Source organism: Sapajus apella, unplaced genomic scaffold (genome assembly GCF_009761245.1).
Source record: "Sapajus apella isolate SASKATOON/1434 unplaced genomic scaffold, GSC_monkey_1.0 scaffold200, whole genome shotgun sequence".
In the NCBI taxonomy this organism is placed as follows: domain Eukaryota; kingdom Metazoa; phylum Chordata; class Mammalia; order Primates; family Cebidae; genus Sapajus; species Sapajus apella.
In genome coordinates, this window is record NW_022437140.1 from 626,380 (window position 1) to 643,395 (window position 17,016).

General features: G+C 41.2%; 1 protein-coding gene across 16 annotated transcripts in view; it reads left to right on the top strand.

Moving 5' to 3' along the window:
- NSD1 (nuclear receptor binding SET domain protein 1) overlaps nt 1–17,016 on the top strand; it is a 159,392-nt gene that overhangs the window by 79,265 nt on the left and 63,111 nt on the right. For all 16 annotated transcript variants that reach the window (XM_032269920.1, XM_032269928.1, XM_032269923.1 and 13 more), the window contains 3 exons: nt 2,004–4,566; nt 14,270–14,394; nt 16,706–16,976. In XM_032269920.1, the coding sequence (XP_032125811.1) occupies nt 2,004–4,566; nt 14,270–14,394; nt 16,706–16,976 (2,959 nt within the window). The remainder of the gene's footprint in view (nt 1–2,003; nt 4,567–14,269; nt 14,395–16,705; nt 16,977–17,016) is intronic.

The window sequence follows — 17,016 nt, forward strand, 5'->3', positions numbered from 1 at the left end:
TGTGTGTGTGTGTGTGTGTGTGTGTGTGTGTGTGTGTGTGTGTGTGTTGAGATGGAGTCTTTCTCTATCACCCAGGCTGGAGTGAAGTGGCATGATCTAGGCTCACTGCAACCTTCGCCTCCTGGCTTCAAGCAATTCTCTATCTAAGCCCCCCGAGTAGCTGGCATTATAGGTGTGTGCCACTGTGCCCGGCTAATTTTTGTATTTTTTAGTAGAAATGGGGTTTCACCATTTTGGCCAGGCTGATCTTGAACTCCTGACCTCATGATCTACCCACCTCGGCCTCCCAAAGTGCTGGATTACAGGTGTGAGCCGCCATGCCTGGCTGTGTATGTGTATTTTTAGTAGAAATGGGGTCTCATCGTGTTACCCAGTTTGGTCTTGAACTCCAGAGTTCATGTGATCTACCTGCCTCAGCCTCTCAAAGTGCTGAGAGTACACCCATGAGCCACCATTCTGGGCAATGACCTTAATTTTTACATGCTCTGCAGAACATCTCCTTCACAAATATTTATGTATTTGTGAACACTACATGGTAGTTAGAATCTTGACTAATACCTATTGTGTGGAGGTAAGGAAGAAAATAAGTCTGAAAAATTAGGTGTATTTCAAAGAGCCTCAATGTTCTGATGCTGCGAGGTATCAAGAAAAGATAATGTAATATCCACTGTGTCAGTATAATAGCTCTAGATTACATGATGAAGCCTAGGAGATGGCTTGGTTATAATCCAGGTTATACCGAACATTTAGAGTTGATTCTTGATTACCCAGGTGCCTAGTGATAACTGGAATTTCAAATTTCTACTTTGAAATTTGGGGGGCAGATCTGACCTGCTCATTCTTTTTGTCCTGTTTTTTTTTTTTTTTTTTTCCTTCCTACATTCATCTTCTATGACCTTTTGCTTTCTTTTCTTCTTTTTTCTTTCTTTCTTCCTTTTTTTTTTTTTTGAGACAGAGTCTTGCCCTGTCACCCAGGCTGGAGTGCAGTGGCGTGGTCTCAGCTCACTGCAACCTCCACCTCCTGAAGTCTCATGTTTTAGCCTCCCTACTTTCTTTTTTGTGCAACTGAGCATATTTGTGACGTTCATACTCCTTAATTAATTCATTCATTCTTTGAGATGAAGTCTCACTCTGTCCCCCATGCTGGGGTACAATGGTGCGACCTCTACTCCCAAGTTTTTGGTGATTCTCCTGCCTCAGCCTCCCCAGTAGCTGAGAGTATAGGTGTCTGCTACCACACCTGGCTAATTCTTGTATTTTTAGTAGAGACGGGGTTTTGTGATATTGGCCAGGCTTGTCTTGAACCTCAGGTGATCTACCCTCCTCAGCCTTCCAAAATGCTAAGATTACAGGTGTGAGCCATGCACTCAGCCAAGTATTCCTTAATTTAGAAATATAATGTTACCAGTTTAGTCTATATTCTTCTTTGTGCTTGTAAATACAGACAGGGTGGAGTGTTTGTGAGATCTGTCCTTACTCTAATGACATAATCTTATTGGTAGAAGTATTGTTGGTGAAGCTCCATTAGGGTGATTCAGATGCTGCTTGAGCTTAGGTGCTAAGTACCTGGCTAGTTCCATAAAGGTAGCAAGTCCAACAGGTTTGTAAAAGCTTCTGATTTCAGGCTGGGTGCGGGGGGCTCATGCCTGTAATCCCAGCACTTTGGGAGGATGAGGCAGGCAGATCACTTGAGGTCAGGAGTTCAAGATCAGCCTGTCCAACATGGTGAAACCCGATTCTATTGAAAATACAAAAAATTAACTGAGTGTGGTGGCAGGTGCCTGTAATCCCAGCTACTTGGGAGGCTGAGGCAGGAGAATCACTCGAACCCAGGAGGCAGAGGTTGCGGTGAGCCAAGATTGTGCCATTGCACTCCAGCCTGGGCAACAGAGCAAGACTCCATCTCAGGGGGGGTAAAAAAAAAAAAGCTTCTGATTTCATCTCCATTTTCTCCCACCCATTTCTTTGATAAGTGATAATTCTTTTTCTCCTTTACATTTAAGGTTCCTCAGAAAATTTTGAGTAAATGGGAAGCCAGTGTTGGACTTGCTGAACAGTATGATGTTCCCAAGGGGTCAAAGAACCGAAAATGTATTCCTGGTTCAATTAAGTTGGACAGTGAGGAAGATATGCCATTTGAGGACTGCACAAATGATCCTGAGTCAGAACATGACCTGTTGCTTAATGGCTGCTTGAAATCGCTGGCTTTTGATTCTGAACATTCTGCAGATGAGAAGGAAAAGCCTTGTGCTAAATCTCGAGCCAGAAAGAGCTCTGATAATCCAAAAAGGACTAGTGTGAAAAAGGGCCACATACAATTTGAAACCCGTAAAGATGAACGGAGGGGAAAGATCCCAGAGAACCTTGGCCTAACCTTTCTCTCCGGGGATGTATCTGATACGCAGGCCTCTAATGAACTTTCCAGGATAGCAAATAGCCTCACAGGGTCCAACACTGCCCCAGGAAGTTTTCTGTTTTCTTCCTGTGGAAAAAACACTGCAAAGAAAGAATTTGAGACTTCAAATGGTGATTCTTTATTGGGCTTGCCAGAGGGTGCTTTGATCTCAAAGTGTTCTCGAGAGAAGAATAAACCCCAACGAAGCCTGATGTGTGGCTCAAAAGTGAAGCTCTGCTATATTGGAGCAGGTGATGAGGAAAAGCGAAGTGATTCCATTAGTATCTGTACCACTTCTGATGATGGAAGCAGTGACCTGGATCCCATAGAACACAGCTCAGAGTCTGATAACAGTGTCCTTGAAATTACAGATGCTTTTGATAGAACAGAGAACATGTTATCTATGCAGAAAAATGAAAAGATAAAGTATTCTAGGTTTCCTGCCACAAACACTAGGGTAAAAGCAAAACAGAAGCCTCTCATTAATAACTCACATACAGACCACTTAATGAATTGTACTAAGAGTGCGGAGCCTGGAACTGAGATGTCTCAGGTTAATCTCGCTGATCTGAAGGCATCTAGTCTTGTTCACAAACCCCAGTCAGATTTTACAAATGGTGATCTTGCTCCAAAATTCAACATGTCATCAAACATATCCAATGAGAACTTGCTAATAAAGGGTGGGGCAGCAAATCAAGCTCTATTACATTCGAAAAGCAAACAGCCCAAGTTCCGAAGTATAAAGTGCAAACACAAAGAAAATCCAGTTATGGTAGAATCCCCAGTTATAAATGAAGAGTGCAGTTTAAAATGCTGCTCTTCTGATAACAAAGGCTCTCCTTTGGCCAGCATTTCTAAAAGTGGAAAAGTGGATGGTCTAAAACTACTGAACAATATGCATGAGAAAACCAGGGATTCAAGTGTCATAGAAACAGCAGTGGTGAATCATGTTTTATCTGAGTTGAAGGAACTCTCTTACAGATCCTTAGGTGAGGATGTCAGTGACTCTGGAACATCAAAGCCATCAAAACCATTACTTTTCTCTTCTGCTTCTAGTCAGAATCACATACCTATTGAACCGGACTACAAATTCAGTACCTTGCTAATGATGTTGAAAGATATGCATGATAGTAAGACAAAGGAGCAGCAGTTGATGACTGCTCAAAACCTGGTCCCTTATCGGAGTCCTGGTCGTGGGGAATGTTCTGCTAATAGTCCTGTAGGAGCCTCTAAGGTTTTGGTTTCAGGAGGCTCCACACACAATTCAGAGAAAAAGGGAGATTGCACTCAGAACTCAGCCAATCCTAGCCCTAGTCGGGGTGACTCTGCACTGTCTGGGGAATTGTCTGCTTCCCTACCTGGCTTAGTGTCTGACAGAAGAGATCTCCCTACTTCTGGCAAAAGTCGTTCAAACTGTGTTACTAGGCGCAACTGTGGACGGTCAAAGCCTTCATCCAAATTGCGAGATGCTTTTTCAGCCCAAATGGGAAAGAACACAGTGAACCGTAAAGCCTTAAAGACAGAGCGCAAAAGAAAACTGAATCAGCTTCCAAGTGTGACTCTTGATGCTGCACTGCAGGGAGACCGAGAACATGGAGGTTCATTGAGAGGTGGAACGGAAGATTCTAGTAAAGAGGAACCCCTTCAAATAATGGACCATTTAACAAGTGAAGATGGTGACCATTTTTCTGATGTGCATTTCGATAACAACATTAAACAGTCTGATCCTGATAAAATTTCTGAAAAAGGACCCTCTTTTGAAAATGGAAAAGGCCCAGAGCTGGACTCTGAAATGAACAGTGAGAATGATGATCTCAGTGGTGTAAATCAAGTGGTGCCTAAAAAGCGGTGGCAGCGTTTAAACCAAAGGCGCACCAAACCTCGTAAGCGCATAAACAGATTTAAAGAGAAAGAAAACTCTGAGTGTGCCTTTGGGGTCTTACTTCCTACTGACCCTGTGCAGGAGGGGCGGGGCGAATTTCCAGAGCATAGAACTCTTACTTCAGCAAACATACTTGAGGAACCTCTGACAGATCAAAATCATGCTGACTGCTTAGATTCAGTTGGGCCACGATTGAATGTTTGTGATAAATCCAGTGCCAGCATTGGTGACATGGAAAAGGAGCCAGGAATTCCCAGTTTGACACCACAAGCTGAGCTCCCTGAACCAGGTAAGAACATCTGACTGTGATAAAAAAGAAAATTGGATAAAGTGCTGATAAATGTTGCCCTTCTGAAATTGGTCTGTTGTAATGGTAAAGTGAAGTATAAACTGGGAGGGAAAAATCATCACTTTAATGAAGAAAGAGTTTTATGTAGGAAGGTCTGAATTTTGAAGATGAGATTTCCATATGTTTTCAGAAGTTAAGCTTTACCAGAAGCCCTTTTCTCCAACCTTTTCGAGTTAATCTCTATAACATTTTTGCTCCTGATCCCCATTTCTTTCTTCTATTTTTAAAAAATATTTTACTTTTGAGATAGGGTCTTGCTGTGTTGCCCAGCCTGGTCTGAAACTCCTGGGTTCACACCATCTGCCAGCCTCTGCCTCCCAAGGTACTGGAATTACAGGCATGAGCCACCATGCCTGACCTGTTCACCTTTTAAAATTTCCAAGCTTTTTGGGACTTAATATGTAATTGCAAGTAATTGAGAGGCTCTGATCCTAAGATTTAAATCCAGTTGTTAGGTTATAGAAAGCAAATAGACTGGCCGGGCACAGTGGCTTGCGCCTGTAATCCCAGCACTTTGGGAGGCCAAGATGTGGATCACGAGCTCAGGAGATTGAGGCCATCCTGGCTAACACAGTGAAACCCCATCTCTACTAAAAATACAAAAAATTAGCTGGGCATGGTGGTGCTGCCTGTAGTCCTAGCTACTTGGGAGGCTTAGGCAGGAGAATCCCTTGAACCCAGGAGGTGGAGGTTACAGTGAGCCGAGATCGTGCAGCTGCACTCTAGCCTGAGTGACAGAGACTCTGTCTCAAAAAAAAAAAAAAAAAAAAAGACTTTATTGGATGTTAGGTTTTCTTTTCTTATCTTTAGGTGCCCCCACCATACTGGGTAATTTTTGTATTTTTAGTAGAGATGAGGTTTTGCCATGTTGGCCAGGCTGGTCTCAAAGTCCTGACCTCAAGTGATTTGCTCGCCAAAAGTGCTGGTATTATAGGCATGAGCCACTGCACCTGGCTGGATGTTAGGTTTCTTTGACCACTACCTAAGATAGGTCCTTCTGTTGTGTAGACAATTTAATGAACCACATGTGCTTTTGAAAAAAATGCAAGTATTCTATAGTATTTATTTGAAGATCTTAAGTATTTTAAATCCCTACTGGAATGAGGTCTATGGACAGCTAAAAATACCAGAAGTACCAAAGTATAGTACCTAGTGGCAGCTGGAAAATGGAAATTGGGGTAAAGCAATCTGTGTGTGTGTGTGTGTGTGTGTGTGTGTGTACTTTTTTTTTTTTTAACAGCAATTATCTGTTAATATAAGATTCTCAGCCAGGTGTGGTGGGTCACATTTGTAATCCCAGCACTTTGGGAGGCCGAGGCAGGTGGATCACAAGGTCAGGAGTTCGAGACCAGCCCGTCCAATATGGTGAAACCCTGTCTCTACATAAAATACAAAAAAATTAGCCGGATGTGGTGGCGGGCACCTGTAGTCCCAGCTACTTGGGAGCCTGAGGCTGGAGAATTGCTTGAACCCAGGACGTGGAAGTTGCAGTGAGCTGATTTCACGCCACTGCACTACAGCCTGGACAACAGAGCAAGACTCCGTCTCAAAGAAACCAAACCAAAACAAAAAACAAACAAAAAGATTCTCAAAATTGTGTATCATAATGGAATTTTTTCTTGCAGCTTTATTGAAATAAAATTCTCATGTCATAAAATTCACTTTTTAAAGTTTTTAATTGAGTGGTTTGTGGTATAGTCACAAGAGTTATGCAACAATGCATGCAATCAATTGTGGAATATTTGCATCATCCCAGACAGAAACACTGAACTCTTTATCAATCTGCCTTCAGTTTTTACCAATCTGTAGAGTTGTCTGTTGTGTATATTTCTTAGAAATTAAATCATACAACATGTGATCCTTTTGAGTCTGGTTTCCCTTAGTTTAATGTTTTCTAGGGTCATCCCTGTTGTAGCATGTATCAGGTCTTCATGTCTTCTTCTAAAATTACAGTTAAAAAGCACGTAACATAAATTTACTTTTTTTTTTTGAGACAGGGTCTGGCTCTATTGCCCAGGCTGGAGTGAAATTTACTCTTTTACAGTATTTAAGGCCTGGCGCTGTGGCTGACACCTGTAATTACAGCTGGTAAACTCTTTTTACAGTGCCAGATAGTAAACATTTTAGGCTTTATAAGCCATAAGATCTCTGTCGCCTAATAGATGTATTCAGTACAGAATTTCTCACTTTAATTTCTAGTCTTTTGTGCTATCTGCTGGTTTCCTTGTGGGCTGCAAGGAAATAGAGAGCTGGAAGACTGAGGCCTAGTCTGAGAAGTTACTCTATGAGAAAGGCAAACCCCGAAGGTATGGAAGGAGTGGAAACAGCAATTATAAGAGGAAACGTGTCCGGGCATGGGGGCTCACACCTGTAATCTCATCACTTTAGGAGGCCTAGGGAATTGGATCACCTGAGGTCAGGAGTTTGAGACCCACCTGCCCAATATGGTAAAACCCCATCTCTACTAAAAATACAAAAATTAGCTAGGTGTGGTGGCACATGCCTGTAGTCCCAGCTACTCAGGAGACTGAGGCACAAGAATCACTTGAACCCAGGAGGTGGAGGCTGCAGTGTTCCAAGATTGGGCCACTGCACTCTAGCCTGGGCAACAGAGTGAGACGCCTTCTCAAAAAAAAAAAAAAAAAAAAAAAAAAAAAAAAAAAAGAGGAAACACAGCAAGATCTTATCCTATGGAACCTGCCAACAAGAAGACAAAGGAGAGACTGTCGAGAATTGAAATCCAATTTGTGTGAGGGGGATAGTGATGGAGGGGGTTAAGGAGCATGATTTTGAGAACGCAAGGACCTGTTTTAATGAAAAGAGTTCATGGGGAGTTTTGAGAGACTTTGGGTTGGAATTAATTTGATGGGTTTGTGTAAGTCACCACCCGGCCCCTATTTTGAGACAGGGTTTTGTTCTGTTGTCCTGGCTGGAGTGCAGTGGCACAGTCCTAGCTCATTGCATCCTCAAGCTCCTGGGCTTAAGTGATCCTCCCACTTCAATCTCCCAAAATAGCTGGGACTATAGGCACATGCCACCACCATACAGGCTATTTTTGAATTTTTTGTAGGGATGGGGTCTCGCCATGTTCCCCAGGCTTTTGTTGAACTCTTGGGTTCAAATAATCCTCCTGCCTATGCATCTGAAAGTACTTGGATTACAGGCATGGGCCACTTTGCCTAGCTGTTTGCACCGTTACTTTGAAGAAAAATGTTATGCTTCGGTATTTTGATCATAAAACGTGACAGGAGTTTTTTTTTTTTTTTTGAGCGGAGTCTTGCTCTGTCTCCAGGCTGGAGTACAGTGGCACAATCTTGGCTGACTGCAACCTTCATCTCCTGGGTTCAAGCGATTCCCCTACCTCAGCCTTCTGAGTAGCTGGCCTACAGTCATGCACCACCACACCTGGCTAATTTTTTATATTTTAGTAGAAACAGGGTTTCACCATGGCCAGGATGATCTTGATCTTCTGACCTCAGCCTCCCGAAGTGCTGGGATTACAGGCATGAGCCAACGTGCCCGGCCTTTTTTTTTTTTTTTTAAACACTGAGTCTCAGACTGTCACTCAGGCTAGAGTTCAGTGGCACGATCTCGGCTCCCTACAACCTCTGCCATCTGGGTTCAAGCAGTTCTTCTGCCTCAGCCCCCTGAGTAGCTGAGATACAGGTATGTGCTACTATGCCTGGCTAATTTTTGTATTTTTAGTATAGGTGGGGTTTCACCATGTTGGCCAGGCTGATCTTGAACTCCTACCTTGGCTTTCCAAAGTGCTGGGATTACAGGCGTGAGCCACGCCACCCAATCTGTGACAAGAATTTTTTTAAAGGATGTACCCAAAATTCCATTTTTAATCTTTCAATTTTTTTATTTTCTGTTGATCCATAAAGTAATTGTGTAATATTAAATATACATGTATATTAAATTTTATTCTCCTATCTTTTGCCGTATACTGACATACATGACATACACTTTTATGTTATTGGGATAATGACATATAATCAATTATATACATTGTTATTATTATTTTATTTTTACAGATAGGGTGTTGGTGTGTCATCCAGGCTGGAGTGTGTTGGCACTGTCTTGGCTCATTGTAGCCCCTATCTCCTGGGGCTACAGTGAAGACATCCTCCTGCTTCAGTCTCCCAAGTAGCTGGGACCACACATATGTGTCACCACAGGCAGCTATATATATATATATATGTATTTATGTTTTTAGAGGCATGGTCTCACTTTGTTGCTCAGGCTGTTCTCCTGGGCTAAACCATCTGCTCACCTTGCCCTCCCATGCCTTTTATATTTTTGGATAATTCTGTTCAGAGGTATAGTTCTCAGTTTTCTTGCATGAGACAATCATTTAACCGTATGATACTAAATTGATGATATATTTGTAAAGTGGTTTTTAAATTCATGTGGTAGTGCTGATTACATAATACTCTGTTGAAATATCTTTCTGATAGTCTATATAATCCATAGATATGTTGTTTAAAATGCAGGTCGAGCATTCCTAATCTGAAAATCCGAAATGCTCCAAAATCAAAATCTTTTTGAATATTGACATAATACCACAAGTGGAAAATTCCACACTTGACCTCATGCAGTGGGTCAGTCAGAACATAGGAACACAGCCCAATTTATTTAGTGTCCCCAAGGGAAAAACTATCCTTCCAAGCCCCCTTCAGCTTAGATATATATTTTTTGTGCAAGGCCAGATTTTCCCATGCAATTATACCCATAAAAAGTGATAAAATGGTGGCCGGACGCGGTGGCTCAAGCCTGTAATCCCAGCACTTTGGGAGGCCGAGGCGGGTAGATCACGAGGTCAAGAGATCGAGACCATCCTGGTCAACATGGTGAAACCCCGTCTCTACTAAAAATACAAAAAATTAGCTGGGCATGGTGGCACGTGCCTGTAATCCCAGCCACTCAGGAGGCTGAGGCAGGAGAATTGCCTGAACCCAGGAGACGGAGGTTGCGGTGAGCCGAGATCGCGCCATTGCACTCCAGCCAGGGTAACAAGCAAAACTCCGACAAAAAAAAAAAAAAAAAAAAAAAAAAGGCGATAAAATGGCACACGTGGAGGCTGGATGCACCAACAGAAAGTTTTCCAAAATACCCCACATGGGGCAAAAGCCTCCATGCATTATTCATTGTGTTTTTAAATGAAAAACTTTTTTTTTGGTTTTCTGCTTTGTGGTATAAAGATTTTGTTGAACTTGTCAGAAAGCCTACAGATATCCCCATGGATAAGAGTAAATAAGAAAAGAGGAATAATTTATGTATAGTGCAGAAAGGAAGTCAGGCTCTTGGAGAAACTAGACGGTGGTATAAGTGTGAAACATTTTACAGAAGAGTATAGGATTAGAATGACTACCATATATGACCTGAAGAAATAGAAGGATCATTGTTAATGTTCTATGCTGAAAGTGATTAACAGAAGTTAATGAAATACAGATAAACACTACATGAAGCCAATAGTGAAGATCTCCATTGTGTAATGAGAGTGGATCCATCAGCAATGCAGTGAACACAAGCAACTTATTGTGTACCAATCATAAAATAAAGATATATCATAATGAACTAAAAATTGGAAGGAACTGTGAATATTCAACAGGCTGGTTGCAGAAATTTCTGAAAAGTCATGACATTAATATTTTGAATATTGTGGTAATAGTGCTGGGCGCAGTGGCTTATGCCTATAATCCCAGCACTTTGGGAGGCTGAGGTGGGCGGATCACCCGAGGTCAGGAGACCAGCTTGGCCAACATGGTGAAACCCGGTTTCTACTAAAAATACAAAAAGTAGCTGGGTGTGGTGGCATGTGCCTGTGATTGAAGCTATTTGGGAGGCTGAGGCAGGAGAATCAATTGCATCCGGGAGGCGAAAGTTGCAGTGAGCTGAGATCACACCATTGCATTCCAGCCTGGGCAACAAGAGGGAAAAACTCTGTCTCAAAAAAAGATTTGTGGTGATAAAGCATCTGCTGATCTTGAAGCAGCAGAGATTCATTGGTGATTTTGCTGAGGTTATTGCTAATGAAAGTCTGACACCAGCACAGTATATAATAATGCTAGTGAAGGCTGGGCGTGGTGGCTCCCGCCTGTAATCCCAGCACTTTGGGAGACTGAGGCAGGTGGATCACCTCAGGTCGGGAGTTCAAGACCAGCCTGACCAACATGGGAAAAATCTGTCTGTACTAAAAATACAAAAATCAGCTGGGCGTGGTGGCACATGCCTGTAATCCCAGCTACTTGGGAGGCTGAGGCAGGAGAATCGCTTGAACCCGGGAGGTGGAGGTTGTGGTGAGCTGAGATTGCACTATTGCACTCCAGCCTGGGTAACAAGAGCAAAACTCTGTCTCAAAAAATAAATAAATAAATAAATAATGCTAGTGAGAAACATCACTGTTTTGATGTTACTGTCTCAGAAGGATGCTGCCTACAGTTGATGAGACAGTCCCTATAGGAATTCAGGATGACTAGGACAGAATAACTATGCTGGGATGTGCTAATTAAGCAGGCATGTATAAGTGTAAACTTGCTATGATAGGCAAAAACTTGTGTTCTCACTGTTAATTATTTCCTTTTTTTGGAGATAGCCTCACTGTGTTGTCTTGGCTTGAGTGCAGTGGCACAGCCACAGCTCACAGAAGCCTTGATCTTTCAGACTCAAGCATTCCTTCCTGGTAGCTGGGACTATAGCTGTATGCTACTACACTGGGCTAGTTTTTTAAAATTTTTAGTAGAGATGGGGTCTCACTGTGTTACCTAGGCTGGTATCAAACTCCTGGGCTCAAGTGATCTTCCTGCGTTGGCTTCCCTAAGTGCTAGGATTACTGGCGTGAGCCACTCCACCCAGGTCCAAGGGATGATTTTTTTTTTTTTTTTTAAGTCTGTCTCTGTCACCCAGCCTGGAGTTCAGTGGCTTGATCTCGGCTCACTGCAACCCCCGCCTCCTGGGTTCAAATGATTCTCGTGTCTCAGCATCTGGAGTAGGTCGCATTGCAGGCGTGAGCCACCATGCCCAGCTTTATATATACATATATATGTATGTATGTATATATAGTATTTTTAGTAGAGACAGGCTTTTGCTATATTGGCCAGGCTGCTCTCGAATTCCTGAGCCACTGCACCTGGCCCAAAGGCGTGAATTTTTTTTACCAGTCTTTGATTATGCTAACAGAAAGGTATGGATCTTTAGGGACATCTTTTCTAATTAGTTTCACAAACATAAAGCAGTAGTTGGTGCTCATTTCAGGGAAACTGGACTGGATGATGACTGTTCCTCCTTACAAACTGTTTTGCTCATCCTACTGCTGAAATTTTATCAAAAATAATGTCTATGCCATGGACTTTCCCTCAAGTGTGACTTCATTAACTCTGTCATATGACCAGGGAATCCCTAGATTGATGAAGAGTAAATATAAAAACACTTTCTTGAATAATATTGCTGGCAGCTGTGAATAGATGTCCATACATCTATTGTGGAAGGTTTTCAAAAGGAGTGAAGGATGCCATATATGCTGTTGTCAGTGCCTGGAACACAGTGACTAAAGGTACAGCTGTGCATGCCTGGCACAGCTTCTAACCTTCAACTATGTTCACCGATGATAATGAATAAGGTGATGATTTTGTTGACTTCTTCAGTAAAGTGAGAAAAATATGTAATGTGCAAAAAATATACATTCAGTTTGTCAGTAAGCTGGAAGAAGTGGGTAACGAGAAAGCCTTTAATATCAACAGTGCGGCTCCAGTTGTTTTTTTGTTCACCCATGGTGATAGAGCTGACAGCAATCTGAATCAAGGTAATTGTGACAATGGAGATGACATTAACACTGCAGAAAAAGTACCTATAGATGACATGGCTAATGTATGTGCTGGGCTTATTGAAGGACGAGAGCAGTGTTCATTCATAACAGAAAAAGAACTCATGTCAGTTTATAAGTAGAAAGCCTTGGGCCAGGTGCAATGGCTCACACCTGTAATCCCAGCACTTTGGGAGGCCGAAGTGGGCGGATCACTTGAGGTCAGGAGTTGGAGAGCAGCCTGTCCAACATGCTGACATGTTCTAGGTGTGGTGGCAGGCAACTATAATCCCAGCCACTCCGGAGGCTGAGGCAGGAGAATCACTTGAGAATCGCTTGATCCGGGGAGGCAGAGGTCACAGTAAGCTGAGATCATGCCACTGCACTCCAGCCTGGGTGACAGAGTCAGACTCCATTTCTAAATGAATGTATGAATGAATGAATGAATGAATGAATGAATGAAAGAAACCCTGCTAGACAGTGCTTGTTGTTAATGAGAGAGATGACTCTAGAGGAAATGTTTTTAAAAGCCATTTCACAGCATGCCTCTTTATTCCTAGAGGACTTTCTGGTTCCTCAACTGCTTCCGATGATGTTTCTTCTTACCTTATAAAATAAAACAGTATACAATAACCTTTTAATCAAAACAGCATCATAGTTGGAGACATAAAGCCCCACATTGTTATTACTGTTTTTTATCAGCTGACATAGGTATTCTAATGATGCTAATGTGCTGCTTACTACCCTCAACACGTTACTTTTTCACTCTGTTAATGGTGTGTCATGTTTCTACAGTTAAGTACTTATGTGTGAGTAGTGTAAGAAAACGTCTGCCTATCAGCAGCATATAAATTCAGAGGCAGGAATGATGGTAATGCCAAACAACCACAGATATTCCACATGAGTGATTGAGATAATGACACTTATGCTTTCTTATGGTTTACTGTACACAAACTTTGTATAATGTAGAAAATAAATATTTTGTAAAATTACCTTTAAGGTATGTATATAAGATGTATATGATACTGAGTTTGGTGTTTCAACTTGGGTCCTATCCCCAAAATAACTTACTGTGTATATACACATATTCCAAAATATGAAAAATTTTGAATCACTTCTGATTCCAAGCATTTCAGATAAGACATACTTAACTTGTAACTCAAGATATATTTTACTTGTTTACCTGATCTGGCTGCTATAGTTTTGTTAGGTATATATTAGCTTTATATGTGCAGGTAGGTGTCAGTGACTATAAGACCTGGCTTTAGTAGGGCATAGCGGCTAATGCTGTAATCCCAGCACTTTGGGAGGCTGAGGCAGGTGGATCGCCTGAGGTCGGGAATTCAAGACCAGCCTGACCAACATGGAGAAACTTTGTCTCTACAAAAAATACAAAATTAGCCAGGTGTGGTGGCATATGCCTGTAATCCCCACTACTGGGGAGGTTGAGACAGGAGAATTGCTTGAACTGGGGAGGCGGACGTTGTGGTGAGCTGAGATTGTGCCATTGCATTCCAGCCTGGGCAACAAGAGCAAAACCGTGACTCAAAAAAAAAAAAAGACCTAACTTTAAATTTAGCCTTTTCAAGATTGGATGGGCCATATATATTATGTTATATGTGTGTGTAAGGTAGCACAAGTCATTTTGTCTCCCCTAGCTCCTTTTGCATATGAGAAAACATAGCAAGCCATTTTGTGCCTCTCGCATCTTAAGCCGGAATCTTTTTTACTATGTGGTTTCCCATCTGGTTACCTTTGGGAGTATCAGATGGTGTCATAAAAACAGTGAGTTTTCCTGAATCTTTCTGGTTAATGGTGAACTTGTTTATCATCTTTTAGCTGTGCGTTCAGAGAAGAAACGCCTTAGGAAGCCAAGCAAGTGGCTTTTGGAATATACGGAAGAATATGATCAGATATTTGCTCCTAAGAAAAAACAAAAGAAGGTACAGGAGCAGGTGCACAAGGTATGCTCCAAAATTTTGGCAAACTTTCATTGATCCTTAGGAAACTGCAGTGTTACTTTTATTGTCATACTTTACCTTCATGAAACAATAATTTCCTTAACTGGGATCCTGTTTTTTATTCTCAGCTTCTAGCATAGTACTTAGGATTTAGTGGTTATTCAGGAAATATATAAATGAGTCTACATACTATATTTCTTTATATATATATTTTTCCCTCTTTGCCTTTGAAGAGTAATGACTTAGGGATGTTGTTATGATTTAATCTTAAGTAAAAATATGGCATATAAAGTGAAATATATATAGTCTGATTTTAATTTCAAAAGTAAAAAGGCCTTGTCTCATTTTTTAATTCAGTTTTTTTTAAATGAAGTATTTTAAAGTAGAGACATTTTGACATTCTACCCCTAAATAGTTTAATATGTAGTTAAGAAATGGAACATTTTCCTTTATAATCCTTTTAACATATTTACATCTTATATAAGGTCTGTTTATCTGACGTCAACTCACTTTCAAATTTCACCAGTTATCTCCTAACCTTTACGTTTGGATTATTCATACCAGGACTCAATCTGGGACTACTCATTGTAACTGGTTGTTATGGTTCTCAAATCACTTTGAATTCAGAACAATCCCTTTTTTCATGATCATGTCTGTAAGAGACTGACATGCAAAGTTATCTACTTTCTATGTTTGTATGATTGCTTCTTTGTAGGTGACACTTAGATTGTTTTCTTTATCTCCTGTTCTCTGTTAAGTGGAAGATATAACCTGTCAGTTTGGTAGATAAAGGTGAACATTTTTAGCTAGACTATATAGAGATGATAGTGTGTAATATGTTGCATGATATTAGAGGGTCAAAAAAAAGGAATGTTTTATTCCCATCAGCCGTTCCCTGACAGTTTGTTTTTTCTTTTTTTAAAATGAGACAGGGTTTTGCCCAAGCTGGAGTGCAGAGATGCATGAATACGGTTCGCTGCAGCCTTGACCTCCTGGGTTTAAGCAGTCCTTCCGTCTCAGCCTCCTGAGTAATTGGGAACCACAGGTGCACACTACTGCACCTGGCTAATTTTTAACAATTTTTTTTAGTAGAGGCAGTGTCCCACTATGTTGCCCTGGGTAGCCTCGAATCCTGGACTGTAGTGATCTTTCTGCCTCAGCCTTCTAGAGTGTTGGGATTACAGGTGTGAACCACCACTCCCAGCTTCCCTGATGGATTTTTTTTTTTTTTTTAATTTTTACTTAATACAAATTTTTTTTTTTTTTTTTAAAGATTGGGTTTCACCATGATGGCCAGGCTGGTCTTGAACTCTCTGACCTCAGGTGATCCACCCACCTTGGCCTCCCAAAGTGCTAGGATTACAGGCGTGAGGCACCACGCCATCTGTTTTTTTTTTTTTTTTTAATACCAATTGAAGATCTTTACTTATATCAATAATTTTATTAGAGGTTACAAAATGAGGACTTTCAGGTTTTATTATTTTCTCTATTTTTATTAACTGATAATGTCTTTCATTAACTGGACTCTGTTATTGTCCTGAAATACTTTGAAGGCAGGATAAGTGCTTCTTTCATTCCTATTAATTACCAATTGTGACATTAAGGAGTTCGTTAGTAGTTTTTTTAATTGGTGACATATTAGAGCAGTCTTTTCGTCCTGCTTTTGAATTATTGTTGTGGACTTATCAATATTATAACTTCATTGTATATCAGTCAACTTCATTTTTTTCTTTAATTTTTGTTAAATAATATATATAAATATAAATTTTATTATTTTATCCATTTTAAGTGTACAGTTCAGTGGCATGAAACACAGTTACACTGGTGTGCAACCACCTCCACCATCCATCTTGATAATTTTTTTCTACTAAAAGTCAATATCCATTAACCAATAACTACCTTTTCTGCCCAGGCCCTGGCAATTGGCAGTCTACTTTCTGTCTTATGAATTTTCTTATTCTAGATACCCTGTATATTGGGAATCATATGATATTTGTTCTTTGTGTCTTTGTAATTTTCCTTAGCAAACTTTATTTATTTATTTATTTGTTTGTTTATTAAGATGGGGTTTCACCATGTTGGTCAGTCTGGTCTTGAACTCCCGACCTCAGGTGATCCACCCACCTTGGCCTCCAAAGTGCCTGGATTGCAGGCGTGAGCCACCACGCCCAGCCAGCATACATAATTTCTTACAGGTTCATCTACTTTGTAGCCTTTGTCAGAATTTCATTCCTTTTAAAATACATTATTCTTTTTGACACTTAAATTATAACAATTTTGGCCTGTGGACTCTATTTTTATTTTTTGTTCTTAGGTAAGTTCCCGCTGTGAAGAGGAAAGCCTTCTAGCCCGAGGTCGATCTAGTGCTCAGAACAAGCAGGTGGACGAGAATTCTTTGATTTCAACCAAAGAAGAGCCTCCAGTTCTTGAAAGGGAGGCTCCGTTTTTGGAGGGTCCCTTGGCTCAGTCAGAACTTGGAGGTGGACATGCTGAGTTGCCGCAGCTGACCTTGTCTGTGCCTGTGGCTCCGGAAGTCTCTCCACGGCCTGCCCTTGAGTCTGAGGAATTGCTAGTTAAAACGCCAGGTAAGGTGGGGTTGGGATCTCAGTATTTGAGCAGATATGA